General features: G+C 41.4%; 2 protein-coding genes across 7 annotated transcripts in view; both read left to right on the top strand.

The window, feature by feature from the left end:
* DAB2 (DAB adaptor protein 2) overlaps window positions 1-10,990 on the top strand; it is a 52,901-nt gene extending 41,911 nt beyond the window's left edge. For 2 of the 6 annotated variants that reach the window (XM_061189206.1, XM_061189210.1), the window contains 6 exons: window positions 954-1,113; window positions 5,568-6,200; window positions 6,941-7,050; window positions 7,660-7,730; window positions 9,290-9,325; window positions 10,634-10,688. In XM_061189206.1, the coding sequence (XP_061045189.1) occupies window positions 954-1,113; window positions 5,568-6,200; window positions 6,941-7,050; window positions 7,660-7,725 (969 nt within the window). In that variant the 3' untranslated portion in view covers window positions 7,726-7,730; window positions 9,290-9,325; window positions 10,634-10,688. Of the gene's footprint in view, window positions 1-953; window positions 1,114-5,567; window positions 6,201-6,940; window positions 7,051-7,659; window positions 7,731-9,289; window positions 9,676-10,633 lie in introns of those variants that run through there. The other 4 variants (XM_061189205.1, XM_061189211.1, XM_061189209.1 and 1 more) reach the window with 4 other exon arrangements.
* Window positions 10,991-25,116: 14,126 nt separating this feature from the next.
* C9 (complement C9) overlaps window positions 25,117-25,377 on the top strand; it is a 53,106-nt gene continuing 52,845 nt past the window's right edge. Inside the window, exon 1 of the mRNA XM_061187738.1 lies at window positions 25,117-25,193. Coding sequence (XP_061043721.1) covers window positions 25,117-25,193 — 77 coding nt within the window. The remainder of the gene's footprint in view (window positions 25,194-25,377) is intronic.

Raw genomic sequence — 25,377 nt, 5'->3', positions numbered from 1 at the left:
CCATTGGCAGAATGCATGTTCGGTACCAAAGGGTGGTGTGATGCAAGCTCTCTTTCCTGCTGCTATTGTAGTTTCCTGTGTGGCTGTAAAATAGAAGGTGGGATAAGGCACATCGTTCTCCAGGAATACTTTCCTCTAATTGTCACCCTTTTTAAGCTTCTCACTCAGCAGTATTTGTCACACCCTGCTTTCCGTTTGCATGTCGTCACATATTATTAACTAAACACAAGTTTTTCCGTTTTTAATGCTGCTATGCTTCTGTACCTCCGGTAAGTTTGATCATCATGTTCTGGGAGGGGAGGGCAAGGGTTCCTGTGATTCCCTATGTACCTTCCCCGTACTAACACACGCCCCCATACACCCCCCATATTGCATTCATGTCCAAGGTGGTGGTCTAAAATTCTTGAGTTTGTCTCCTCTGATTAATGACTGAACAATCCATTGTCTTAAAAGAAACATATATTTACTATTACCACTTCCTTCAAAAGCAATTTAAAATGTGGTTTATATAAGTTTCATTTAAAAAATCTCATTGGAGTATGCTGGCCTAATGATTAGACTACTGTATCATCTTTATGCAGAATGATTTAAATCCAGAAGAAGGATCAAAATATTTAGGCTACTTACTTATAGTTCCCCTTTCTCTCCCAGCTTCAAGCGTTTAGCTGATAAGGAGACCAGACAGATACAAATGTGTAAATCAGCAAAATAGATTTCACTTTGAAGGTCCTCCATTGCATCAGTCACCAAGACCCAATATTCTGTCCATTGCCGGGATCTGTGGCTTTTTTTTTTTTTTTTTGTCTTTTGGAGTTTGTTATAGTAATTTATCAATAATGGGAAAAAGTTTCTCTTTTTGTTTTCCCAAATTCGAGGTACAGAGTAGGGAACAGAATAGAGCTGTATTTCACTGTTCCTGAGTAACTCCTCTGTGTCCCTCTCTGCCCTGTCAGTCTCCAGCAAAAGACTTACTTGCATCAGACATCTTTGCTCCTCCCGTCTCAGAACCTCCAGGCCAGACATCTACAGGACAACCTGCAACCCTACAGACCAACCCCCTGGACCTCTTCAAAACCAGTGCTCCTGCCCCAGTAGGGCCCCTTGGGGGTCTAGGTAGGTGTTTAGAGATGGAGTTAGGTTTGGCTCTGTTACTTTCACTCTAAGATGGTAATTCATAGGAGGGAGCACTTCGTATCCATAGGGGTTCCTGGGGCATAAGATCTGAGCATCCTAGGGAGCCTTTCTCCCACTTTTACTTCTGTACAACCCACCACTATTAGGTACTCTTGACTCGTAACTGGAATTTGACTCCTTGAATTGGCATGTGAGAAGAAATCCATTTTTAGTATTGCACTTACCTGAACCAACTGGTCATGGCTTACTGAAGACAATTGTAAGGGATTCTGAAACCCAGACGAGCTTCATTGGAGAAACAGGGTTGAGATGAGAGAGCCTTGTCTATCGTCTCTATTTGAAAAAGTAGCCACATGCATGTCTTCCATGCAATTTGCCATTACTAAATTGAAGCCCTATCCCCTATTTAACCAATATCCCTCTTGGAAGGGATATACACCCCAAGAGGGGGCTATAAGTTAAATCTGAAGCAAGTGTGAGTAATTGAATGAAAGTGCCAGGTTCTGAACCCAGTTCTGTTTCTAGGCATATGGTAGGTGTGAGACAGGCATATATCCTGATCAGTCTCTGAATACTTAAGCCTTAGCAGCTCCTTGCTGGTATTTTGGCTAGTTGGGTGCCTTAGTAGAGTTAGTGAGTCCACAGTATAGAAGTCTGAAGTTGAAAAGAACACAGAAATAAGGGAAGAGATGGAATGTTATCAGATACCTGAGAGGTGATGCTGCTGTCATTCAAAAATGTGTCACCAGCTCTGCAAGCCACTGAGCCACTCTGTGGCAGGACATTAGGGAAAGCCACTCGGCCGAGGGCTGGCCCTGCTACCCTTTGCCTGAAGCCTCCAGCTCTCTCCTGCCTCCATGGAACTGTCTTCAGAAACCCCGACAATGGTCTTTGCTCTCCTGCTGAAGCTTCTCTTTGTTTTTCTACTTCTTGGCTCCTCTACAAGCTCCAAATAGACTCTGTCTTGGGAGGCGGCTGAGGGGGGCTATAGGTGAAGAGAGACTCTCCCCTATTTTGTAAAATTTGACCAAGGATCTTGGCTTTCTCTGCCTCCTGCTGAGTCAATCATCAGGACTCTTTTTTTTTCCTGCTGTTTTCCGGCAAAGGAAAATATTTTGGTTCTGTCATCTTAAATCTGTTCCATCATATCTGGAGTGTGGTAGCAACAGGAGGGTTGTTTCCCACCTGCTGAGTGGCTGAAATCCCTGCAGGTGTGAGAAGCCCACTCGTTCCAGGTCTCTGCTTGGCATTTACACCATCAGGAGACTCTCCCCAAGCACTTCATAGCTCTTGGGGTCTTCCCCTTTCTGCATCCCTTTCTCCTCCACCCTCAAGTGGAGCTGGTTGGTGCTTTCCCTGCAGAAGGATAGAGAGCTTGCATGCAGTGCCTGCGACTAGGCCACATCGCAGAGCTTTGTAGTTTCATATCAATGCCCCGAAGAATTCTTACAGCCGATATTTGACAAGTCAGCCTGAAAATACAGCTGGACCCTATAACTGTTAATTTATTCAGACGAAGTGAAGCTTTTTGGCTAGGTGCCCCTGTTGAGGCCTTGGGGTATACAACTGCAGAATACTGATGATTCTTCCCAGTTTGGACATGGGACTCAAACTGAGCCCTACAGTATAGCCCCTGTCCACTAGCAGGGATCCTCAGCCAAGCCATGGAAGGTTGTAGGTCTGGCTTCCGCTGGACCCAGCTGGGGGACCGTTTCCTCTGGAGAACTGGGGGTGGGGAAAGGGCATTGTAGAAAGCTGAGCCTTCGGCTTTGACTAGCTGCCCCGTGCTTTAATCTATCATCTCAAGGTTAATAAAACTAACTTTTTATACCCACACTTTCTTTTTCCTTACCTTTCTCCAGCAGGGCCTTAAATATCTTGGAAACGTGATGCATGGGATCTGGTAGATGGGAATGAAGGCTGGCCTAAGTATACACTGGGAAAGCCTTTAATTCCTCGCAAAAGTATTTTTCTCTTTTACCACCACTCCCACTAATACCATCTAGGACTAAAGCCACACATTTTCCTAAGGGAAGGCAAGTCATCCAACATGAAAGATGGTAAAATTCTACCCAATTTTTGCACATCCAATTGGTGTAAATTATTAGTGAGTGACTCTGGCTTCAGTTAATAAAATTTAAGTAATTTGTTTTAAAATGCCAGCAATAACTTTGTTCAAACTCAACCCACTTCTAGAAGCCTGTATTATAGGATCTAAGAGAACTGTTCCCTTGATTGGTTGTGAAAGGAATACAGGCATACCTCATTTTATTGCACTTCATTTTATTGCACCTTGGAGATATTGAGTTTTTTACAAATTGATGGTTTGTGGCAACCTTGAGCCGAGCAAGTCTATCAGCGCCATTTTTCCAACAGCATTTGTTCACTTCGTGTCTCTGCATCACATTTTGGTAATTCCTGCAATATTTCAAACTTTTTTATTATTCTTATATTGCTATGGTGATCTGTGATCGATGATCTTTGATGTTACTATTGCAAAAAGATTATGACTTGCTGAAGGCTCAGGTGATGGTTAGCATTTTTTAACAATGAAGTATTTTTAAATTAAGATATGTACATTGTTTTTTTCGACATAATGCTACTGCACATTTACTAGACTACAGTATAGTGTAAACATAACTTTTATATGGGCTGGGAAACCAAAAAATTTGTGTGTCTCACTTTATTGCCATATTCCTTTTATGGCAGTGGTCTGGAACCAAACCTGCAGTATCTCTGAGGTCTGCCTGTATGTATACTCTTGAGTGTACATGAAGTCTAATTTCTGTATATGTCAAATCAGTATTTGAATTAACATTCTAATAAAAAATATAGTTCTGTACCTTGATGCCAAGGAGACAGAACAGGAGGATAGGGTGCTGGATTTGGAGGTGGTATGCCTGAGTTTTAGTCTCTGTCACAGACTGTGACCCTCCCAATTGTAATAATTCATATTCTTGTACCCAGTTTCCTCACCCCAAAAATAAGCATGTTGATTTAGTAAGATGACCCACCACTGAAACCCAGCAGTCTTCGTGAGCACACCTTGTGTTCACGGCCAAATGGCTGTTGTTCCTGATGACGGTTGAGTCAAGTAACACCAAGCTCCAATCCCAAGAAAATTCAAGATACAACATCTTACTATATCAGCCCCTGAACGTTATTTTAAAAATATTTCTCACTCTGGAAACAAACACATTCCTAACCCAAGTTTGAAGGCTTTCTCCTACTTTGGTTAGAAAACGTTCATAACTAAAGGATGCTCTGCTCCAAAGCTCAAAGCAAGTAGGTTTTGAGAGCAGTGTCGTTTGTGAATAGGTATGAGGCTGAATTTAGGTTTTCTGTTAGTGGTGACAGTTTAACTGGGTCATTAATACACTTGGGAAGAGGCAGAAGAGAAAATGTGCTACGTATCAGAACAAGATGTAGGGAATGAGCTTCTCAAGGAGAGGAGGGCACACATTGGCGAGACCTAGATTTTAGTGATTTAATGAATTACAAATCAACAATGGCAAGGGTGCAGGTGATAGAGCCATTTCCCCACAAAGAGCAGATGCCTGGATACAGGCGGTTAGTTACATTGCAAAGGTTGTTTTTTTTGTTTGTTTGTTTTGTTATTTTGCTTCACTTTATCTCGTCACCCTCTCTTCCTCTTCCTCTTTTAAATACTCTGTTCTAACTTCTGGCAAAGTTTAGTGAGTGACACATGGCAGGAAGCACTTTTATTTGAAACAGCTCTCCTAGGAAAACTAGCCTTTCCTCCATTTTTGTATATAAAAGTCTAAAACTATCTAGGCATCAACCAAATTTTATCATCCTTTTATATAGCTGTGTCCACCTTGGCAGCATTTAAAAGCAAGGAAGCTTTGAAATGGTTTCTTCAGGATGTAAACATGTTAAAGCCTAATGCACATGCCTGATAGCTAGTCTCCATAAGACCTCAGACATGAGCCAGTTGCCAAATGAAAAGATTAAACCAGTGTCTCAAGAGTATCTGATGGATTATATTAATTTACTTCATAACAAGCATGGTTTCTATATGTAAATGTATTTACTCAACACGTAGGTTCATGCTATTGACAGGCTCTGTTCTAGCTGTTTGAATTACATCAGTGTACGTATGAGAAGGGCTCATTTTCTTTTTTATGACTAGGTACTTATGGACTGTATTATCTGTCTAATGAGGAAACTTAAAAAGGTGTGGAAGAAAGAAAGGGCTTCGAAATGCAACCAGCATTTAAATGCTTGCTACAGCTAATTCGTCTTTAGAGTGAAATAATCTAATAAAAGCCATGTCAGCCTCAAGGCTTAATAAAGGTTTGGCATGTAGATGCTCTCTAAAACTGCTCTCCGGAGAGTTGACTTTCTGAAACTCAAGAATCCTCTTCAGGCTAGTTTCCTGATAAGTCCTTTATCCCACTTCCTTCCTTCAGGTGGTGTGCCAGTTATATCTGCTCAGACAGGACCGTGGAACCCAGCACCCTTAGTCTTCAGTCAATCCACTACAATGGTCCCGGGCACTATGATGGCTGGTCAGCCTTCAGGATTCAGTCAGCCAATCGTCTTTACCACAAGCCCAGCTGTTCCAGGTTGGAACCAGCCTTCATCCTTTGCAGCCTCAGCTTCACCTCCAGCACCTGTAGTCTGGGGCCCGTCAGCATCCGTGACACCCAATACTTGGTCATCAACCAGCCCGCTGGGGAATCCGTTTCAGAGCAATGTTTTTCCAGCTCCTGCTGTGTCAGCCCAGCCCCCTTCCATGCTCTCCTCTCTCCTGGTCACTCCTCCTCAACCACCTCCCAGAACTGGCCCTCCGAAGGACGTCTCCAGCGATGCCTTTGTTGCCTTGGACCCACTTGGGGACAAAGAAGTCAAGGAAGTGAAAGAAATGTTTAAGGACTTCCAACTGCGGCAGCCACCTACTGTGCCAGCAAGGAAAGGAGAACAGAATTCCTCTGGGACTTCAAGTGCCTTCTCCAACTACTTCAACAACAAAGTTGGCATCCCTCAGGAGAATGCAGACCATGATGACTTTGACGCTAATCAACTGTTGAGAAAGATCAATGGTAAGCTACCTACTTCTCTGTCAACTGTACCAACAAGTATTTCACTGTCACATGGGCCCACAGAGTCCCTCAGAAGAACCCTCTCCCGACCCACCAACAGCTTTACTCTTGCTCTTTTTGCTTAACAGGGGTTATGGAGACAACTTAACCATTTACCTTATGGAATTAACTGTTTACCTTAGTTAGCTGTTTCTAAGGGCTGGCCCAATGCTGCCCTCTTGTGACAATTCTTAAAAGGGCTGCCAGGAGCTATTGAAATTCAATGGGTCATGGCACCTGGAGGCTGTATGTATGATAAGGACTCATTTTTTCATGAGTAGGTATGTATGGACGGTACTACCCATCTAATGAGGAAAGTTAAAAAGGTGTGGTAGAACGAAAGAGCTTCAAAATGCAACCAGTATTTGAATGCTAGCTGTACTGTATTAGTGATTTAATCTCTCGGAGCTTTTACTTCTGTGTTGGCCTCAAGGCTTGGTGCAGGTTTGCCATGTAGGTGCTTTTAAGTGAGGGAATTCTGAATCTCTTCCACTTCAAGCGAATATGCATGGCTTCCTCTTCCAAGAAGGGATGAATTTGCCTGTAATAATCACTGGGAGTCCTGGTATTTGGTGGTGATTTTTGTTCCATTGATGTCAATTTCAAAAGTATGGAACTTAATTTCTAAGATAAGCCTGACTGGAGAACTTGTGCATGTATTTGGGGAAAGCTTGTCTACTGACTACTTTTTCACCTTCTAGAACTACCAAAGCCAGCTCCCAGACAAGGTGCCCTGCCAATTACCAAATCTGCTGACAATGCATTTGAGAACCCCTTCTCTAAAGATTCTTTCCGTTCATCACCAGCCTCTGTAAGTATCAACTATTAGAAGATGATGCTCCAAAGTACATGCCACATAGAGTTACCGCCTCCTGAATTAACCTTGCTTGTATCTTTGACGGTAAAGGACATTTGAATAAGATTTATCATTGAGAACCATCGCAGTGTAAACCTCAACTCAAACTGGGGAAAGATTATTTTTGCAGGATCTACTCTCCTGAACTTGAGAAACAAATATCATATAGAAAAGTCCTTTGTATCTCACTTAACCTAGCTTGGGAAAGCACTTTGAAAGAAAATTGAGCCAAAATACTATCTTTAAAAATTTTTTAAAGATTTAAGTTCCTAATTTCCCACCCATAATTACTTAGCTCATAAAAATAATATTTTGCATTGGGAGGCAAACATAATTCTGAAACTTGGTTTTGATGTAAATAATATACACACACACACACACACACACACACACACACACACATCAATCACAAGCAGGCAAACACAAATCATCATAGACCCATACAATATCTGATTAGTCTGTGACCTAAGTGATTTTTTTAAAAGGGATCTGAGAAGTCTTAATTATAGGTGTTTTCTTATAATTGTAATTATAGTTATTGACTAGATGGTTTTATCTCCATAGATGGCTTCTCCTCAATCCACATCTTCTGATGTATATAGGGATCCATTTGGAAATCCTTTTGCCTAACTTCTGTAAGTAGAAGATCCTACTAAGCTTAGGTTTGGTGAAAAAGGGTGGCATGGGGGTAAGGGTGAAATTTTAATTTTAGAATCGGAAAGAAGTTAAATCTCTGTAATGGAGAAGTAAAAGATATGGAACGCTATACTTAACTAATTCAGTAATGAATAGGCTGGACATTTATGAATAGAGTTCTCATACATATAAAAAACAGTACTATACTCATATGGATATGGATTTCTGTCATCCTGTGTTTTTGATATTTCACTTCCGTATGGAAGTAAAACTCAATATAACACATAACAGCCTTCTAGATTTTTGACCTTCATATTGAAGTGATTGCAAAGCTTCCTAGTAATTACTCAGTTTTCTATAGAAGCTTCAAAATCTGAAGACCTTCTGAAGCCACCAAACAGGGCAGCCAAACAGATCATGATCACAACACTTCTGCCTCCCAAATCAATACGTATTTCTTTGTGAGTGGCCTCAAATTAGTCTGAACTAGTCTGGCGGTGTTAAATCCCAAAGTGGTGACAGCTGCCGGTACCTCCGTCAAAAGTAGTATGAGCTCACATGAGTCTGCTGGTGGGTTTTATCCTCGCTGAGTTATTGTGTGTAACCAACTTAGACTGAGACCGGGGAAGGGGAAAGGGGAAGGGGTGTTTTTCTTTCTCAACAGTGAGTGGAAGCAACTTTAATCTTAAAAGGTTGAAGTTAGTGGAGGAGAGGAGACTTATCTGCATTTTGAAAGGGGTGAACAACAGGAAGAATGAAAAGAACCCAAACCCATTTTTTTTTCAGTCTTGCCCCCTTCAAGTGAGACTACCAAACTATGTCTTGACCCACGTAGAACTGGATTCTTTTAAATAGATAAATATCTTAAATCTGATACCAACAATAAGATTTGAGTTTATTTGCAATTTGGATTAGCCCCCCTCACTCCACTTCTGTAATTACAGTATTTCTGAAAGTGCTTTTCCGTAAAATCAGCTTCAGAGAACCGAGTGAGATTACTGAAAAGGCAAATTCCTGGGCCCCAGCCCTAAGGAATCCCCCTCGGTGCTGAGGAAAAGCTTCATTTTAACAAGCGTCCAGATGATTTCTAATGTTAATAAAGCAGCGTAATATATGGAAGATGTTGAAGGGCTAGAAGTCTTGACAGAGACTCATCATTGCTTCCTCTCCAGGGGAGGCACACACGAACAATAGAAAGGAACAAACTGCACTGAAAGTGTAGGAGGATTGTTTGCGCTAAATTGAATTGACTAGAGTTCTCTTTGGAGGCCCTTTCTTCTTTAGGTCATGAAGGAAGGATAATTTTGGTCAACCTGCTAAATATATAGATCGAGGGGTAGGGAGGACAACTGCCATGGGAGAAAATAGCTAACATTATTGAGCACTTGTGTTAATCACTTTATTACAGATTCTACATCGACTATTTTATCCAATCCTCTTGAATCGGTCCTAGGAGATACTATGACTGACATTTTAAAATAATAACTTAATATTTAATACATTGATAGTCAACCCAAAATTTCTAACCATGGGTTTTTTCTTCTCCACACTTCTCTAGGAACTTGGCATGCTGACTATCCAGAGGAACAAAAAGGTTGGCCTTAGTAGTCAAGGACAGAGCTAATAAGCAGAAAAGTCCTGACCTCTGCCCTTGTTCTAGCTTTGACATATTATCTGTTGCCTTATTTCTTGCTGCCTCTTCCACTTGTAGAATGCCTTCCACTTTCTGTTTAGCTAAACTGAATCTATGGCTTTAAATAAATTAAGAACCTAAACTCTCTAGCTTAAATGTAAATGAAGTAGTTTCCCTCCTTGAACCCTTGTTTATTGTGTCCCTAGAACCTTCTAGAACACTGTGCTGTGTACCCTCTGGCTGGGTGATGCAGCCACCACAACCCCTCAGATCATACTGTTTCGAATAAATTTTAAAATCCTTACTGTTCAGACTGTTTCAGGGTTCTGTTTCAGAGCATAAAACCTAAAGATTGTGGTAGAACAAGGCACCTTCTTAAACCTTGCTTCAGACCATCACTTACAGAGCATTTTTAAAGTAAAATGGAAGCAAGTTCAGTTTCTCTCTGGGGACTTTGAACACACCTAAGAACGTTTTTAAAGATATAACTTCTCTTTCTGAACATTATTCTTCTCTCAAGGGCAAAATTGTCCTTTCTCCAATCTCTTGCTAGCTATTGCAAATGAGGGAAAACCATTTTTCATCTCTCCTCTTCTTTTCCCTCTGATTCTCTTTTCAGTCATTTTTACTCCTGGGTTTATATAACATTACCGCTCTTTCACAAACAACAGAGTTTTATGGGGCAAAAAAATCTAATGATTCACAGATCTGAAGCCTCTCTGCCTTCTCAGTAATCTCTAATCCCAGTAACTAGAATTGCAAATGGGCACAACCTTTATCCTTTCTATGGAATAGGAGGCCATCCTCCTGAGCTGAAGTTCCAGAAGAACAGTTCATGTTGAAGAAAAATTGAACTCAACTCAGCAAAGAAGGACCGTATTCTGAAGAGAAACACATCACAAAGTTAAATGTGATAGTGCCAAACATGTTAGGTGCTTACTTAGGGTAATGTCAGGCCTTTATCAAGTAACTGGAAAGCTTTCTTGATGCCACACAGTCTTACAGTTAGTAGGATGATAAATGGGGGAAAAAATCTGCGGTGTTATCATTAAAAATCTAATGCCTGCAATATTTTTCTCCTCATAACCTTGGAAACCTTTCCAGTTCATTTTCAGTCCTATTGTCAGCACAGTTCAAAGGGTTTGTTCTTGCCATATGAGTTTTGTTTTGTTTTGTTTTGTTTATGTTGGGTTTTTTAATGTTGTCTCTTGACCCCTAGTGCTCAGGTTCTTGTGGGTGTTAATCAACCACATACAATGTTATCTTTAGGTGGAAGAAGAGGATGACTGCTCAGGATCTAAACAAGATGATGGCCTCATGAACCTCGACTGATTAGCTCCAAGTAGTCCGAGCTAAAGTCCTGTGGTTTTACGTTGAATGATAATAGCTGATCACGTATGGCATCATTTTCCATCTGACTTCCCACTCAGTCATTATCAACACAGACTTGAAATAGTATTTTATATGTCCAAATACCTAAATGTGCTAACTGGAGGCAATTATTTCTAGGGAATTGAATTTTTGAAAGTAGAAAAATTTTGAAAGTGATGACCAGCCACACAATTGTTTTGTACATACTTATCTTCCTGTGCACTTTTCTGTATGCAAAGAAAGCTATAAATTTACTCATTTCAATAAACTGGAATGGCAGAATCTCATGTGTTACCGTCAGTTCATTTGACCCCTTCTTTCAGTTGACGTAGTAGAGTCAAGGTATAGCGTACACCAGGGTAAGGTCGGCAAATGTTAGTTATAATAGATTCTGGATTGTCACAAAAATGAAAAAGTGGAAATCCATAAAATAGGACCACAGGTAAATTACTGTCTCATGCCTTTCAAGCTTCTATTTTCTCTCTCAGACCTATACATAGTCCTTCCCTGGGAGTTTAATGGAAGTCCAGCGGATAAGACCTGTACCAGAACAACCTCAATTATGTCTAGTATAAAAATCATTCTTTAGTGAACTGTTGGTTCATGCCTTTTACCCTTTGCCTCCCCTTGTTCTTTAGTTAGCCATGTTTGACTTCATCAAAACACAACTGTGTGGACTGGTCCAGACTTGTATAAGCTACTCAGAAGAGGCTTCTGAGCTTCTGAGTTAGGTGGGCAGGCCAATGCTCAAATGTCTTTAGCACTAGGACACTCTTAAACACTCTCCCCTATTAAAAAAGTTCAAGGCTCTCATTCATTTCAAGAAGACCTAGAGCTACAGGGAAGATGACCCCAAGGCAGACCCTGCTTGAGTGTAGAAGTCTTGGTGTTAAACTTGACTCCTCTAGGGAATAAGATGAACTTGACAGAGTAGGTGTCATTGATTGACATTTACTGTTAGGGGATGTTTGGTAGTACTGCCTTACCTTTCCCTTTAACTGAAACATCTGGTGTCTTTCTGAAAAGGAGTAGAATATAGAGAAACAGACCCCACATGTAAGCAGCTTCCAGTAAACCACAGATGAACTGGAGAAGGCTGCTGATAAGCACAGGTTGCACAAATTATGTGGCTTATCCAAATGCTCTGCAGTGTATCTAACCCACTGAACCTGTGTGATATTGCCATGTGGTTTAAGCAAGATCTTGCCCGAGGTTAACCCTTGCTCGTGTGTACAAGGGATGACATTCACTTCAGTGCAGTAGGAACTACTGTTGACCAAGCCGAGGGAGGTGCTTCCTGAAGTGTCCCTGCAAAGTAGAAACAGACCTCTTTAGAGTCTCTTAGTAGCAGTGGTGTTCACACCTGTAAGCCAGGAATTCAGCTTTTAGGGTAACACTATTATCGCGGAAGAGGGTTTCATTTAAGCATCACATAGATCTAAGCTAAAAGCTGAACTTTAACAGCCAGCCTGGGCCTCCACTTCTCTCACATACAGGCAATACAAAGGGAGAAGGTATTGATTTTCTCAAAATAATCTTGCATTTGTGAAGTGCTTTACCATTTATACAACATAACTTCATTCTGTTGCTTCTGTAATTCTGCGAGGTGGGATCTGTTATTGTTCCAGCTCATCTGAGAATGTCATCCATGCTTTACAATGGCTACAATCGGCTTCAACTCTTTGAGTGTTTCCAAGGTATTTGATTGTGGAACTGTGCATCTTAACTACCTTTACTATAGAAGTTGGTAAAGCTGAAAGCTTGATTTCCCAGCCTCCCTTGCACGTAGCTGTGGCCATGTGACCACGTTCTGGACAATGAACCATAGCTGAGGTCTCATTCAGCTATGTAGGGAGATCTTTTCAGGCAGTGATTTCAAACTCCTCCGTCAAAATGTTAACCATCATGTCTCGAGAGCCAAACAGAGTATGATTCTGTGTCTTTCCTGTTGTGACAGCAGGGAGGGGAAAGAACAGAGGATATAGCTAACTCAGGAGTTTGGTTGACCCTGCAATAAGCTGACAAGTGAGGACTCTGACCCATATTCCTGCAATAGCTTCAATACAAAGTCTCTTAGTGAAAGACAGGAGCTCCCCAACAGTCCCTGGTAAATATTTAAGCTATTATAACCATTGGAGGAGATTGCTAAATAATAAAATGCCTAATTCTTGCTGGGAAATGCTATGTTTTAACGAACCCCCTTCTATTAAAAACAACTATGTCTCATGTCCTAAGTCGATATGCCAAACATGGACACACACGGGCTGTGGCGGCAGCAGCCCTGTTAACGTGTCCTAATTACAGCAATGCTGATGGACAAGGCCCACCCAGGTGTCATCGCACTTAATGAGGGACTGAGCCCCTTGTTCTCCCTTGCTTCTCTGAAAGTATGTGCTTAATTACTGGACCTCTACCATGTGCTGAAATCATACGAGTGCCAGTCTCCAGGGAGATGTCAGTGGCGGCTGCTCGTGGCAAGGAAACTGGGCTTCTGCGGGGACCAAAGATGGAGTGATCATAAAAGAAGAAGAAGAAGAAGAAAAAAAAATCTAACTATGAAGGGCTCCAGACTAAGTTTTCCTTATGATGTTAGCTGTGGAGTTTTCTGTCAATTCTTTTTCATTTGCTTGACTTCAATCTCTATTATCTTACCTTAATTGTAAGAAAGAGAAATTACTGCTGGTCCAAAAGTTACAGGGTGACCCGACTGGTCTGAGTCTGGGTTTTGGATGTTTCTGGCGTGTGTCTGAGGCTGCCTCCACCAGGTACCTACTTACACTGATGGATCATCACAGAACCTTTTGTTTGGGAGCAGCTAAGAGGAGTGCTGGAACACAGGAGCTATAGCAGAGAGGGATGAGGAAGAGAAGGAAGGGTCAATAGGACATTGCCTCCCTGTCTCCCTCACTGGCCTGTGAAACTGGTAGAGAGCCTTGATGGTGGAAACAATAGGGCTAAAAGAAGGAGGAATTTTCTTCTTCTGATGAAAGACTTTGGGCAAGGCAGGCAGTTCAGGGCCCACGAGTCCACTAGTAATGAATGGACAAGAGTAATGGAAGGCTCACAGTGGCTAAAATTAGTAGGGGATTATTTTTTTCACAAAAAAGTCTAGATTGATGCCTGCTGGTGTTGGCTCAGCAGCTCAACAAGACCCTCAAGGACACAGACGCTTAGCTTTTCACTCCAACTTTTATAGCCTTTGGCTTTTTTCTTATGTTTATTTCCTAATGGTCACAAGATGGCTACATAGCACCAAATAGGATATTACTGTTCAAGGAGGGCAGAAGGGGAAAGGCAGTACAATCAATGTCTGCTCCTCGAACCAGGCATTTCGGTTTTCCCCAAGCCTTTCCAGTGGACTTAGCTATGGCTCGCTGGCCAGAATGTGGTCACGTGGCCACTGCTAAGTGTAAGGGAGGCTGGGAAATCAAGCTTTTAACTTTCCCAACTTCTATAGGAAGGAAGAGGCAGGGCTGGCTGGATCATTTGTGGGGCTCAGAGCAAAATAAAAACAAAAATGGAGCAAAAATCCATTGTTCAAAAAGCAGGGGAAAAAGTGCCGTTAAAGGCATTAAAATATAAAGCTATCTCCTTTCTTCTGAAATCTCTCTCTTAACATGATGTATTTTGTTTGCCATTTAGTGTTGTTCTAAGTAAAGAAAAATTAAAATATTAGCGTGAATTTTAACTCTAATCTTTAATTTATATGTGGAATCACTGAAATTACACAATTTTTGTATTTCATTACTCATATATGCACATGTATTTGCACGTATTTCATTCTTCCCAGAACCGTTAGAAACACTGCACAAAGCTAACTCAACTGTTTTTAATTCACTTCTTGACACATGTGCATCCTACCAGCACATCTCACTGAGTAAAAAAAGACAGAAAAAAAGAAACTACGTGTTGCCCTATTTTTTCTTTCCTTCTATATTGTTATTTTCAGCATTACATGGATGCTGATGCAGGGAAGGAACACTAGTAAGAAAGACATGATAATGTTTCTTGGTCCTTTGTGGGGTTTTGTGTGGGTTGGAAGGAAGTTCTGGTTCAGAGAGTGTGACTTCTCAGGGCTGTCAGTGTCCCACCCACAGCCACTTCACCCCCCCAACTTAGTCTTAGACGTAACACACTTACCTTATACTCACTTTTACTTTGAGCCACTGAACCCCCACACATCATAAATCCACCTGAATCCCATGTTCACAGGGCAACATAAACACTCTGTGCAAATGGGGTGTCGTGGAAAGGGGGACACACAGTGCATATTTCTTCTGCTTGTGCACAGGCTCCACTTTCCCATCAAACTTTGCTTTCAAAACAGAAGTCCCAACGTAAAATTCAGAATTTCAAGATGGCACCAGCAGAGCATTTAAACAAAGCCTGGGGCGCTCCTGAGTGCTGAGCCCTGTGCTACTTCACGTGGCCCATGAAGCCAGTCCTGGCAAGAGGGCCTTGGAAATGGGTGATGGATTAGTTAATGTGTTTCCCACATGCCTGGGTCATAGTTTAACCCCAAGTTGGCCGACCTCCAAATGTAGATCAGAGCAGTCTTTGACTCCATAGCACCCTCAGGGCAGAAGAGAAGCACAGCTGAGAGCACAGTCAGCAAAGCTAATGGTGAGGCACTTTTACTAGAAGGGAGAAGCTAAAGAGTGTAGAGGACTAGTCTCTGTGAGTTAGTACCATGAAGGTCACCACACATAATAAAATGGAAGTGGGGGGGGAAACTACAAGTCACTGCACAGGAGGCTTCAACGTTTTTTATTATTTATTTATTTATTTATTTATTTTTGGCTGCGTTGGGTCTTCGTTGCTGCGCGTGGTCTTTCTCTAGTTGTGACGAGCGGGGGTACTCTTCGTTACGGTGCACGAGCTTCTCACTGCGGTGGCTTCTCTTATTGTGGAGCACCGGCTCTAAGCACGCAGGCTTTGGTAGTTGTGGCACGCGGGCTCAGTATCTGTGATGTGTGGGATCAGTAGTTGTGGCTTGCGGGCTCTAGAGTGCAGGCTCAGTAGTTGTGGCGCACGGGCTTAGTTGCTCCGCAACATGTGGGCTCTTCCTGGACCAGGGCTCAAACCTGTGTCCCCTGCATTGGCAGGCGGATTTTTTTTTTTTTTAATTGTATAAGGTTTAAGAGGCTCAGTTTTCATAAATATAAATAGATGAATCTTCAGCAACATTGATAATTAGTAAATGAAAAGTCACACAGACAAGGTATAAGAACGTAAATGGTTCTGAGAGAAAATAGTACCTAATGCTTAAAGATAAGATATGTTCCCTGGCCTATAAAAGCTAGGAACTCATTACTAAATCTTTTCATAAGACTGTTTTATAGCATGTAAAAATTCCCACTGTAACTAATGCACTTCCGTTTTCAAAATAAATAGGATTTTTGTTATCGTGCCTTGGGCAGTCATCAATAATCATATCACATGACTACAGCTCATAGCCTCCCTACCTGTTACCACTACTCTTTTTTTTTTTTTAATTCCAACAGAAAGTCACAAAAATTATAATCATCCTCATCAGTTCACTCAGTCCCATGTAATTAATTTTTTTTTCATCTTGATCTTTTGTTGGCACTTTTATGAATTCATCAGTTTTCCATAAGAGTTCTGAAAATGCTTATTCATTCAGTTCAACAGTATAGTCAGTTACCAGAAACCTGTACTTGTCAGAGTCTTTTCCATGAATTCCTTGAAGATGAAACCCTTTTATAGGAACATTTTTGCAAAAGCATCAGAGTACACCCAGAACTGTCTATAAATGACAAAAGACTTAAAAATGACCATGGTTAAAGATTTGATGAAAGTCCATAATAATGCAATTGACAAGGAAATTTAGTTATTTCTGAGATATACATTTTAAAGTAATAACTAGAATTATGACTTATAACATTATACCAGAACATATAAGATTTTTAGAAATTTCATGTAATGTCTGAAACATTTATATTAACATATTTCCATACAAATAACCCAAAGAAAGTTCAGTATTAGTTGTTTTTTTTGTTGTTTGTTTGTTTTTTTATACTGCGGGTTCCTATTAGTCATCAATTTTATACACATCAGTGTATACATGTTGATCCCAATCGGCAGGTGGATTCTTAACCACTGCGCCACCAGGGAAGTCCAGGAGGCTTCAATGTTAGTACAACCTAATTTGAACTCAAAGGGATGTGCCATTTCAGTTAAAAGGATCCTGAGGGGAGGACTGTGAAACTCCTGAGTAATTACTTGCTAAAGGGCTTTGAGATTCTTCATTTTAAGGACGTTGCAATTCATTGCAGGCACAACGCTGCCAGATTTGAAAAGCAAGGGTAGTGGATTCAGGGATGGTCCACAGAAGTCGTGGAATAATACCACCAAACACCTACCCAGCTTGTACCACAGGCAGACACTCTTTTGAGAATGTAACAATAAACAATTTAATTTCCTATTAACTCTATGAGGTGGGCTGCTACTACCACCAGCATTTTATAGCAGAGGACACTGAGGCACAAAGAACTTGAGCCACTGTCCAAAGTCATGCAGCTAGTGGCCAAAGTGGAATCCCAACCCAGGCTCCAGCGTCCTTGCGCTTAACCTCAAGTTAACCACTTATCCACTTCACTGCCTCCAGAAACTGGTACCATTGCCTCTAGGCTGGCACACCTTACATTCGCCCAGATTGTATTCTCCCCACAGTACATCTCTCCTCTTATGCTTCCTATAACAAATATGCTTACCATAAAATTGAATGAAAAAACATTTCTCATCCATTTTTCATTAGGCAAGTTGATCTTCCTTTGACCTTTCCAGAGCTCATTTTCAGGATGAAATAAGCATCACTACAAAGTTTGAATTTTCTAGTTGTTACAAATGCAACACACCAACTTAACCTCATGCTCAGTTCATTCTAATTCAGGCGTTCCTCATCAGCATGTCTAAGTGTTTTTAATGCAAGCCTCAGACTGCTCACAGTGAAAGATGAGCTGTGCGTAATGTTCTCCCGATTTCTACTACATTGTAAATAGCAAACTCTCCTGCATCTGCCCACGGTTAGGCCAGGTGCGTGGCTCGCGGTCAATGAGGAAAGCTGTTCACACAAGCACATTTTATAACAGTAACACTGTTGTACAGTTTCATCAAAATCTAACATCCGATGGTATCATGCTCTTCATGAACTGGATCGAAGCTATGGATTGATGACACATGGTTTATTTTACACAGTGCTTTCTTATTCTCTCCTCCTCATTTCTTCAGTGGTGGTGACTTTCTTCGTCTCCTAATTTGACAAACACAAACCCTAGACCTACAGAGATTGGAAACTGACAAGGTGAACTCAAAGCAGGGAGACACCTTGCAGTCCTTCAACAATTCATACAAAACCTCAAGACAAAGAAAAACTCAAGTCAGTAGAGAGGGAAAAAATGAAGGAGGTGATGCTGGATCAGAAACAGGATGAAGTTCCTGACTTAAGTCATCTATAGTTATCGACTGGCCCCATCCCTAGAGAAGATGGATTAGTAAAACGTGTCTAGAGAAGACCCATGTGCCTCTGAAACAGGGTCAAAATTTTGCTTACGCTACACTCAGGTGCAGAAAGAAAAATGTATCCACATTCTTTTTTTTCTTCCTTTCTTTTTCTTTTCCCTCCCTCTCTCCTTCCCTCCTTCCCTCCATCCCCCCCCCCCTTCCTTTCTTTCCTCCCTTCCTTCTTTCTTTCTTCCTATGAATCTGATCTTTCTTACAAGTCTCCACTCTGCTGGATGCAAAATCCGGTCCTGGAACCTCAATGCAGTCATTAGGACCTTCCTCTCTAGGTGACACCATCTCTTTCACATATGTGCCCAATGTTTTCGATCTCTTCCCCTTCTTCCTGCTTTTCTCCACGCTGATGTTTCGTTTTATGGGAGATGTGGAGGGGAGTGTTGAGAAGGGGGTTAGACCCTCAGTCAGGTCCTTATACCAGCCTCTTGTTCTTCCGGTATTTACAGCATCTATCTCGTCTACCTGGGCACTACCATCTTGGTATCTGTAGCCAATGCTTTTGGCCGAGGAATGTAGCATCTGTTCCTCTCCATGAAGTTGGAGGATCTACAGAGCCTAGTGGTCCTCCCTGCTGCCTGGGCCCCCAACGTGGCCCTCACTAACACTAGACTCCTGAGTTGTGACTGTAAGTGCCTTTCCATCCCTGCCCTCTCTTCCAGAGCCACTTTGTCTTTGACATAGCAAGACTGCCAGCTACCCTCCCCACCCCTCCTCAGGACAGAGGGGAACAAATATCCTCTGTGACACATGACAGACAAAGAAACCTAGGAAGCCAAATCAATCCCTCCTTCCCTGCCCGAACACACAGCACAAACACTTCTATTTTGATCTAGCTTTTTCCCCCAAACTGGGAAAGTCTGGAAGTTGTTCTCCCAGAGTTCCAGATGGCAAGGACAGAAACATCTGTCTTTGACCTCAACCTACTTAACATGCTGACCCCATTCTGGAATTTGGCCTGAAAAAGTGACTTAGGACACACAGCTCCAAGCCTGCCTCTGCCATCTCTAGCCCTCTCCCTCTTCCAGTCTCTGAGCCTGAGAAGCAGCATTCTCTGTATTGTAACCTGTGCTGTCCCCACTGCTTTGAGATTCACAGGTGATCGATTGCTCCTTTATTTCACCATCTTCCCTGGGCATTAAGCCTCAGGGTTCAGCCCTGAAATTGCAAAGTATCAAGAAAACATAATTTTAAAAGAGAAAATTAAAGAGAATTTAATATTTGTGAAGCATCATCCCCTATTATATTTAGCTGGGTTTACATATCGTTAACTAATAAGTCTGTATATATTTTGGTCCTCAAATGCTAGTTTCTTTCTGTCAAAGTCCCAAGTTCCAGAAGCCAAATATACCTGAACCAAGTGAAATCAACCGATCATTCAGTAACTATAAAATAAGTATGAAGTAACTGCTTAACATTTCATATACTGTCAGAATATCAATGCAATAAAAGATAAAGATGATTTTGAGATATAGAAACAGAAAAACAAGGCAGGTGGTGACTCATTAACGAAATAAGGAATATAAAAAGAGCTTCTTTGACAGGGACAGGGAAAGAATTACGCATCTGATTTTAGACATGGCAAGTTCAACTTATCATGGACAAATTAAAATCCACCTGGAGATTTCTTAGAAGTACTTGAAGATTGTTAAGCTGGAAAATAACACAATATGCTTTACATTTTTGAAAATTATTGCTTCTAGATATCTATAATTTCAAAACAAGAACTCAGAAGATTTTGGTAAAGGAACTTCAACAGACCACCCTTTGAGACTTCTGGTTCTAAATGATAGGTTTACTCTTAAAGTGTAGGTAAGAAAAGTAGGTAGAGATTGAGAAGTGAAGAAGGCAGAGGACAGACTCCCCTGGGGAATAGTACAATTTGCATGATGGACAAGGGAGAGGAGCTAACAATTGAGAAGCAGAAGAACAGGAAATGCTGTATCACAAAAGCCAAAGGAACAGAGAATTTTAAAGCATAAGAGCAGCCAATAGGGTCAAATGCCTCTATGAGACAAAGATAGGGCCAAAAAATGTGCCTCAAATTTGGCAGTAAGGAGGTCTTCAATGGAATAAAAGGCAGGCTGCAATAAGTTGAAGGTAAAGGAAGAACCATGTGGTAAAGGAAGAAAATTGATACAGACTGCAAAAGTTTGGCTTGCAAGGGTGTTAGCAATGAGAAAAAAATCAAAGAATTCAGTAGAACTCTATAAAGATAAAAGAGACTTGAGCATATTCACAAGGCTGAGGAGAAGAAATTGATCAAAATGAAGAAATGGAGGATATAAGGGACAGGACAGCTAATACAGAAGAATCCTGGCAAGTCAAGAGATAACTATAGAGCACCAGATTTTCCTAAATAAAAGCAAGCCTCCCCGTCCTCCGAGATTTGATTGAGATGCATGGAAGTTGACATGACAGGCACCCACTGGAAGACAAAGTGTTTCTGAATTTCTCGGTAGAGCAAGAGGTGAAGGAGCCTTTAAGAGAAATGGGGAAAGAATCTGTCCGAAGTCCAATGAGTAAACAAAGATGAGTGTCCAACTCAATTTAGGCAAAGCAGCAGAAAACTGAACTGACAGGACTGATCCCAGGATGAGAGTTTGTAGACGATGGTCCAAGGGATGGAAGAGGTGTGAGGGGGTTGAGCTTGTGAGAAGGGTCCATTAATGGGCAGGGAATCCACACAGAGGAGGAAAGGAAAAGAGGCCAGCAAGAGGGTGTTAATCTGGGGGAAAATGGAGAAATCAAGGAGCTGGATGTCTCAGTAAAGCCAAAGAAAGGGGATGTTGAGAGTATTATGAGAGTGAGGTAGCTGGAAGAATTGGAAATTGTGGTCAGAGAAGAGATCATTGACATTCTCAAGGTAAAGCCATGACAAGTGTTGGGATGAAGTTGAGTATGGCAGTGGGCTGAATGGAATTAAGACAAATATTGATAGAACTGATGAAATCAAGGCAGTGAGTATGGTGCCTTTAAGAATAACTAAAGTAAAGGCTGGGGTGTGAGTGGAGAGGGAGATTCTAATGTGATGTCAAAGCCTTCCGTGAAGGTAGGAGGTCAAGAGTGCTGGTAAACAGAAAGATAGGATGTGACAGAGCCAGACTTTGTGAACTTCAAAAGAGAAAGGGACTGTGTGGAATCTTCCCTTAAAATGAAGTGCTGTAAGGCAATCAAGTGGTTCCCAAGTAGTTCCATGTGATTGTAAACAGATCTGAGCCACAGGAATCCTCGTTACTGTAAAGGGATAGCCAGACTTAACATCACCCCACAATAGCCCCAAAACCACTCGATAGAGAAATTCTTTCCCTTTTCTTGTAAAAGAGCTCAGCTGAGAATATTGTAATGAACAGGCACAGAACCAGCAGTGAAGAGAGCTGGAATCTGACGCTGCCTCTGCCCCTGACTGTGTGACCTTGGATGTGTCACTTACCCGTCCTGGACATCACTTTCCCCACCTGTATTCATTCATTCATCTATTAATGCATATAACTTGCAATATCTATTGAAGCTTAATATGTGCTAGGCACAATCCTAGATGTTAAGGACCTAGCAGCAAGGAAAACACACCTAAAACCAAGGGGTCTACAGTTGACAGTCATCTCCAAGTTCTCCCTGTTCAATGATTCTAATTATCTACAGCAAGTGCATGTGTTGTAAGTAAAAGCACAACAAGTTCACAGCATTGTAAGACACATGGATCTTTTGGGACTCAGCTAGAAGCCTATATGGAATGAGACAACTGTTCCCAACTTGAAATCTCTGGACCCTAAAAGGGATTCCATGAAATTACTAATAATAAACTTTCAAAACACTGATTCTACCACTTTAAAAGAGCCAAACGGAAATTTTGCTCAATGCATTCATTTATATCACCTCAGTAAAAATTCAGGGTTTCTGCTTGATGGGCACACATTCTAATGTCCATGTGTGCATGCCTCTGCCTTAAAAATAGGGCAAAGTATTATTATTGTGCGATAAATATAATTTAAGCTCACAAACTTCCCAAGCAAATTGAAACCAGTGGGAATTTTTATTTTATTTTTTTATTTTAAAAGGCCCCTGGGCTTCCGTGGTGGCGCAGTGGTTGAGAATCTGCCTGCTAATGCAGGGGACACGGGTTCGAGCCCTGGTCTGGGAAGATCCCACATGCCGCGGAGCAACTGGGCCCGTGAGCCACAACTGCTGAGCCTGCGCGTCTGGAGCCTGTGCCCCACAACGGGAGGGGCCGCGATAGTGAGAGGCCCGCGCACCGCGATGAAGAGTGGCCCCCGCTCGCCGCAACTAGAGAAAGCCCTCGCACAGAAACGAAGACCCAACACAGCTAAAAATAATTAATAAATAAATAAATAAATAAATAAATAAATAAAGTAGATTTAAAAAAAAAAAGGCCCCTGAGTGGTGAAAACTTTGAGAACCCTCAACAGAGTGGGAAACCCTAGAATTAGAGTTTGAAGACATGGTTTATTCAAATCCCACCTCTGCCATTTCTTTACATGTCACCTTGGCTGTTGTTTTTCTGAGCTTCATCTGTAAGACTAGACTGAAAGCTTACCTTTTATGGAGTTGAGAGGATTTAGTGAGGAATTTTATAGTTTCATGTTGTTTCACATCACATAATTAGAATAGTAACAACAGAACTGATGGACAAGCCTGAGATTCACCAGGTTCAAATTCCAGCTACTCACCACTGGGGGTGGGTGATGCTGGACAAATGATGTCATCTCAGTGCACCTCAGTTTCCTCAACTGTAAAATGGGTTATCTTGAGGATTACATGAGATTACGCATATATAACCTGGCATATTACAGAAATTCCATAAATATTTATTCATTCTGTTCTTTGGAAGCCATTAGTATTACACAAATTAAAAATGTTATCATTTTCACTTCTGTAGTCTTCATTTCCCTGAGATAAACACAAATCTCATTTCAAAACATGTCCTATACGTGATAGATGTTAAGGGCAAAAAAGAGTTAAAAGTGCTACAAAAATGTAAGACATACTATATTTTTATAATTATTATTATAGTATATTACTATTATACTTTACCGCTTCCATTACTTTGCTACATTACATTTTGCCTGAACCATGGAGAAAAAAATAAATATAACTTCTACAGAGCAATTCAACATTCAAACCAGTCAGCTAAGAAACCCCCCTATACTCCATTCCCCACCTCCAGTGAGTCAGTCTCCAAGGAGAGAGGTGATTTTTCAATCTCCAGTCACATCTAATTGTGAAGTCAATTATCACGAAGTCTAATCAATTAGCATTAAGTCTAACTAGCATAAAGCATCATTGTACCCTGCCTGCTTCCAAGTCCTTCTTTCCATACATATCCTGGCAGGGTTCAGAGAGGCCATGTAAGAGAGGGGGTTCAGCATTCCTCCATTATATCTGACAGATTCCTACCGTATCTGGATACAGCCCACTTGTCATTTGCAAAGATTCCCAAGAAATGTCTTGTGGCATAGATTTATTCATCAATGTAGTTAGAAGTGTCGCCGCACACATTCGAATCACCTTATTACTTGGCAACTCTGCATGACCTACATGTCGACCATGAAAATTGTCTACACAGCAGACTCAGGAACTGATGAAATTAGTCCCATTAGAGAGCTCTAGCCCTGCATAAAAAAAGAAAAAGAAAAGAGGGGGCAAGAAAGGGTGATAAGACTAGGTAATTTTACTCTAGGTAAGACCATGGAAAAGATCAAAAGGTAGGCAGTACTGGAAAAACTAGCTCTATATCTGTTATCTCCTCAACTCTACCCTCTGTTTTGCTGTGCTAATGGTTGAAAATTGCCTATTTTTGCTTAATGAATACTTATGAAGTCCCCTTAAGTGTCAGCAAATTTTTAAAAACCAATATACCGCATTTCATGTGTTTTTTCTCAAGGTAGTCATTTGAATTCTCGACCCTGACCACACATTCGAATGACCCAGTAAGCTTTAAGAAATACTGATGCAGGGCCCCATCCCAGATCAATAATTAGTATCAGGTGGGAGTGGGCAGGCACCAGTGTTTTTTCACAGGTCCCCAAGTCATTCTATTGTGCAACCAGTGTTTTAAAAGCCGCTGTGATGTCCCCATTCTCCGGTAAGTCCAAAATATCCTGCCCTTTCCACAAGTCCTGAAGAACATAAAAGTGAGGGGGAAAAAATTCTTTCCGATGGGTTAGAGCAAGTTATTCCATCTCAGACTCTATCTTGCTGACAGGTGTGTTTCTGAGATAAAGAGACCATATCTTTCTGGAAGATATTGGAAAGGCCTTAGGGAGGGTACCTGGATTCTTCAAAATGACCCACTATACCTGTTAAAGAAAGCCAGGCTTGTAAATGCATTTTACACTTTGCCCATGTGGAAATCACCCACACAGCTCTCCCTCAGATTGGAACACCTACGTCTGTGCCTCCATTTCTGGTCAGTGAAATTCTTTTACTAATTTTGAGCTTCTGCCTCTATGAGAATCATCCACAGGCCTTTTTTCCCCCAAATTACACAGTCCCTTATCATCCCTTCCAGAGTCTCCCAAAATGAAAACCACTGGAGTTTTCTGTTTGCTTGTTTTTTTTTTCAACACAGCACTGCTGCTAAACTCAGCCGTTTAGCATTCACAGGCCCCTTGCCTGAATACACAATTGTTAAGTATATTCTTGGCCAAAACAGTAAGCCCAAATTATGAAATGACTCTCCTCTGATTGGACTTTGGCACCCAGGAAGCCCAATCTGACAAAAGTCCTAAGCAAAAACAAACAATAATTGTTCCCCAGTCCTTTGCAAATAAATGTCTTCCAGGAACCATCTGGCCATTCCACTCGGAGCTGCCTAGCTAGAGCAGATGTCTACCAGCCGGAGGTTCGCCTTTGCAATCTGCATTTTAGAAATAAGTCTCCTGAGAGCGGAGCCCACTCGCAGGTGAGTCGCTTTTCCCTTTGTCTCTGGAATTTCCCTGTAGGCTTCGATATTTCAGAGTCTGCTTTAGTAGCAGAGCAACAAAGCAGGTAAAACATTTTCACGCACATCGAGACATAGAGCCCCAGAATTTAAACTTTGAAAAAGGGTGAGAAAAAGCCTGAGGGTGTCTTTCAGAGTCTTCTGA

This window comes from Eubalaena glacialis, chromosome 4 (assembly GCF_028564815.1).
Source record: "Eubalaena glacialis isolate mEubGla1 chromosome 4, mEubGla1.1.hap2.+ XY, whole genome shotgun sequence".
Classification (NCBI taxonomy): domain Eukaryota; kingdom Metazoa; phylum Chordata; class Mammalia; order Artiodactyla; family Balaenidae; genus Eubalaena; species Eubalaena glacialis.
Note: the sequence above shows the minus strand (reverse complement) of the source record. Positions and strands in the feature narration are given on the sequence as shown.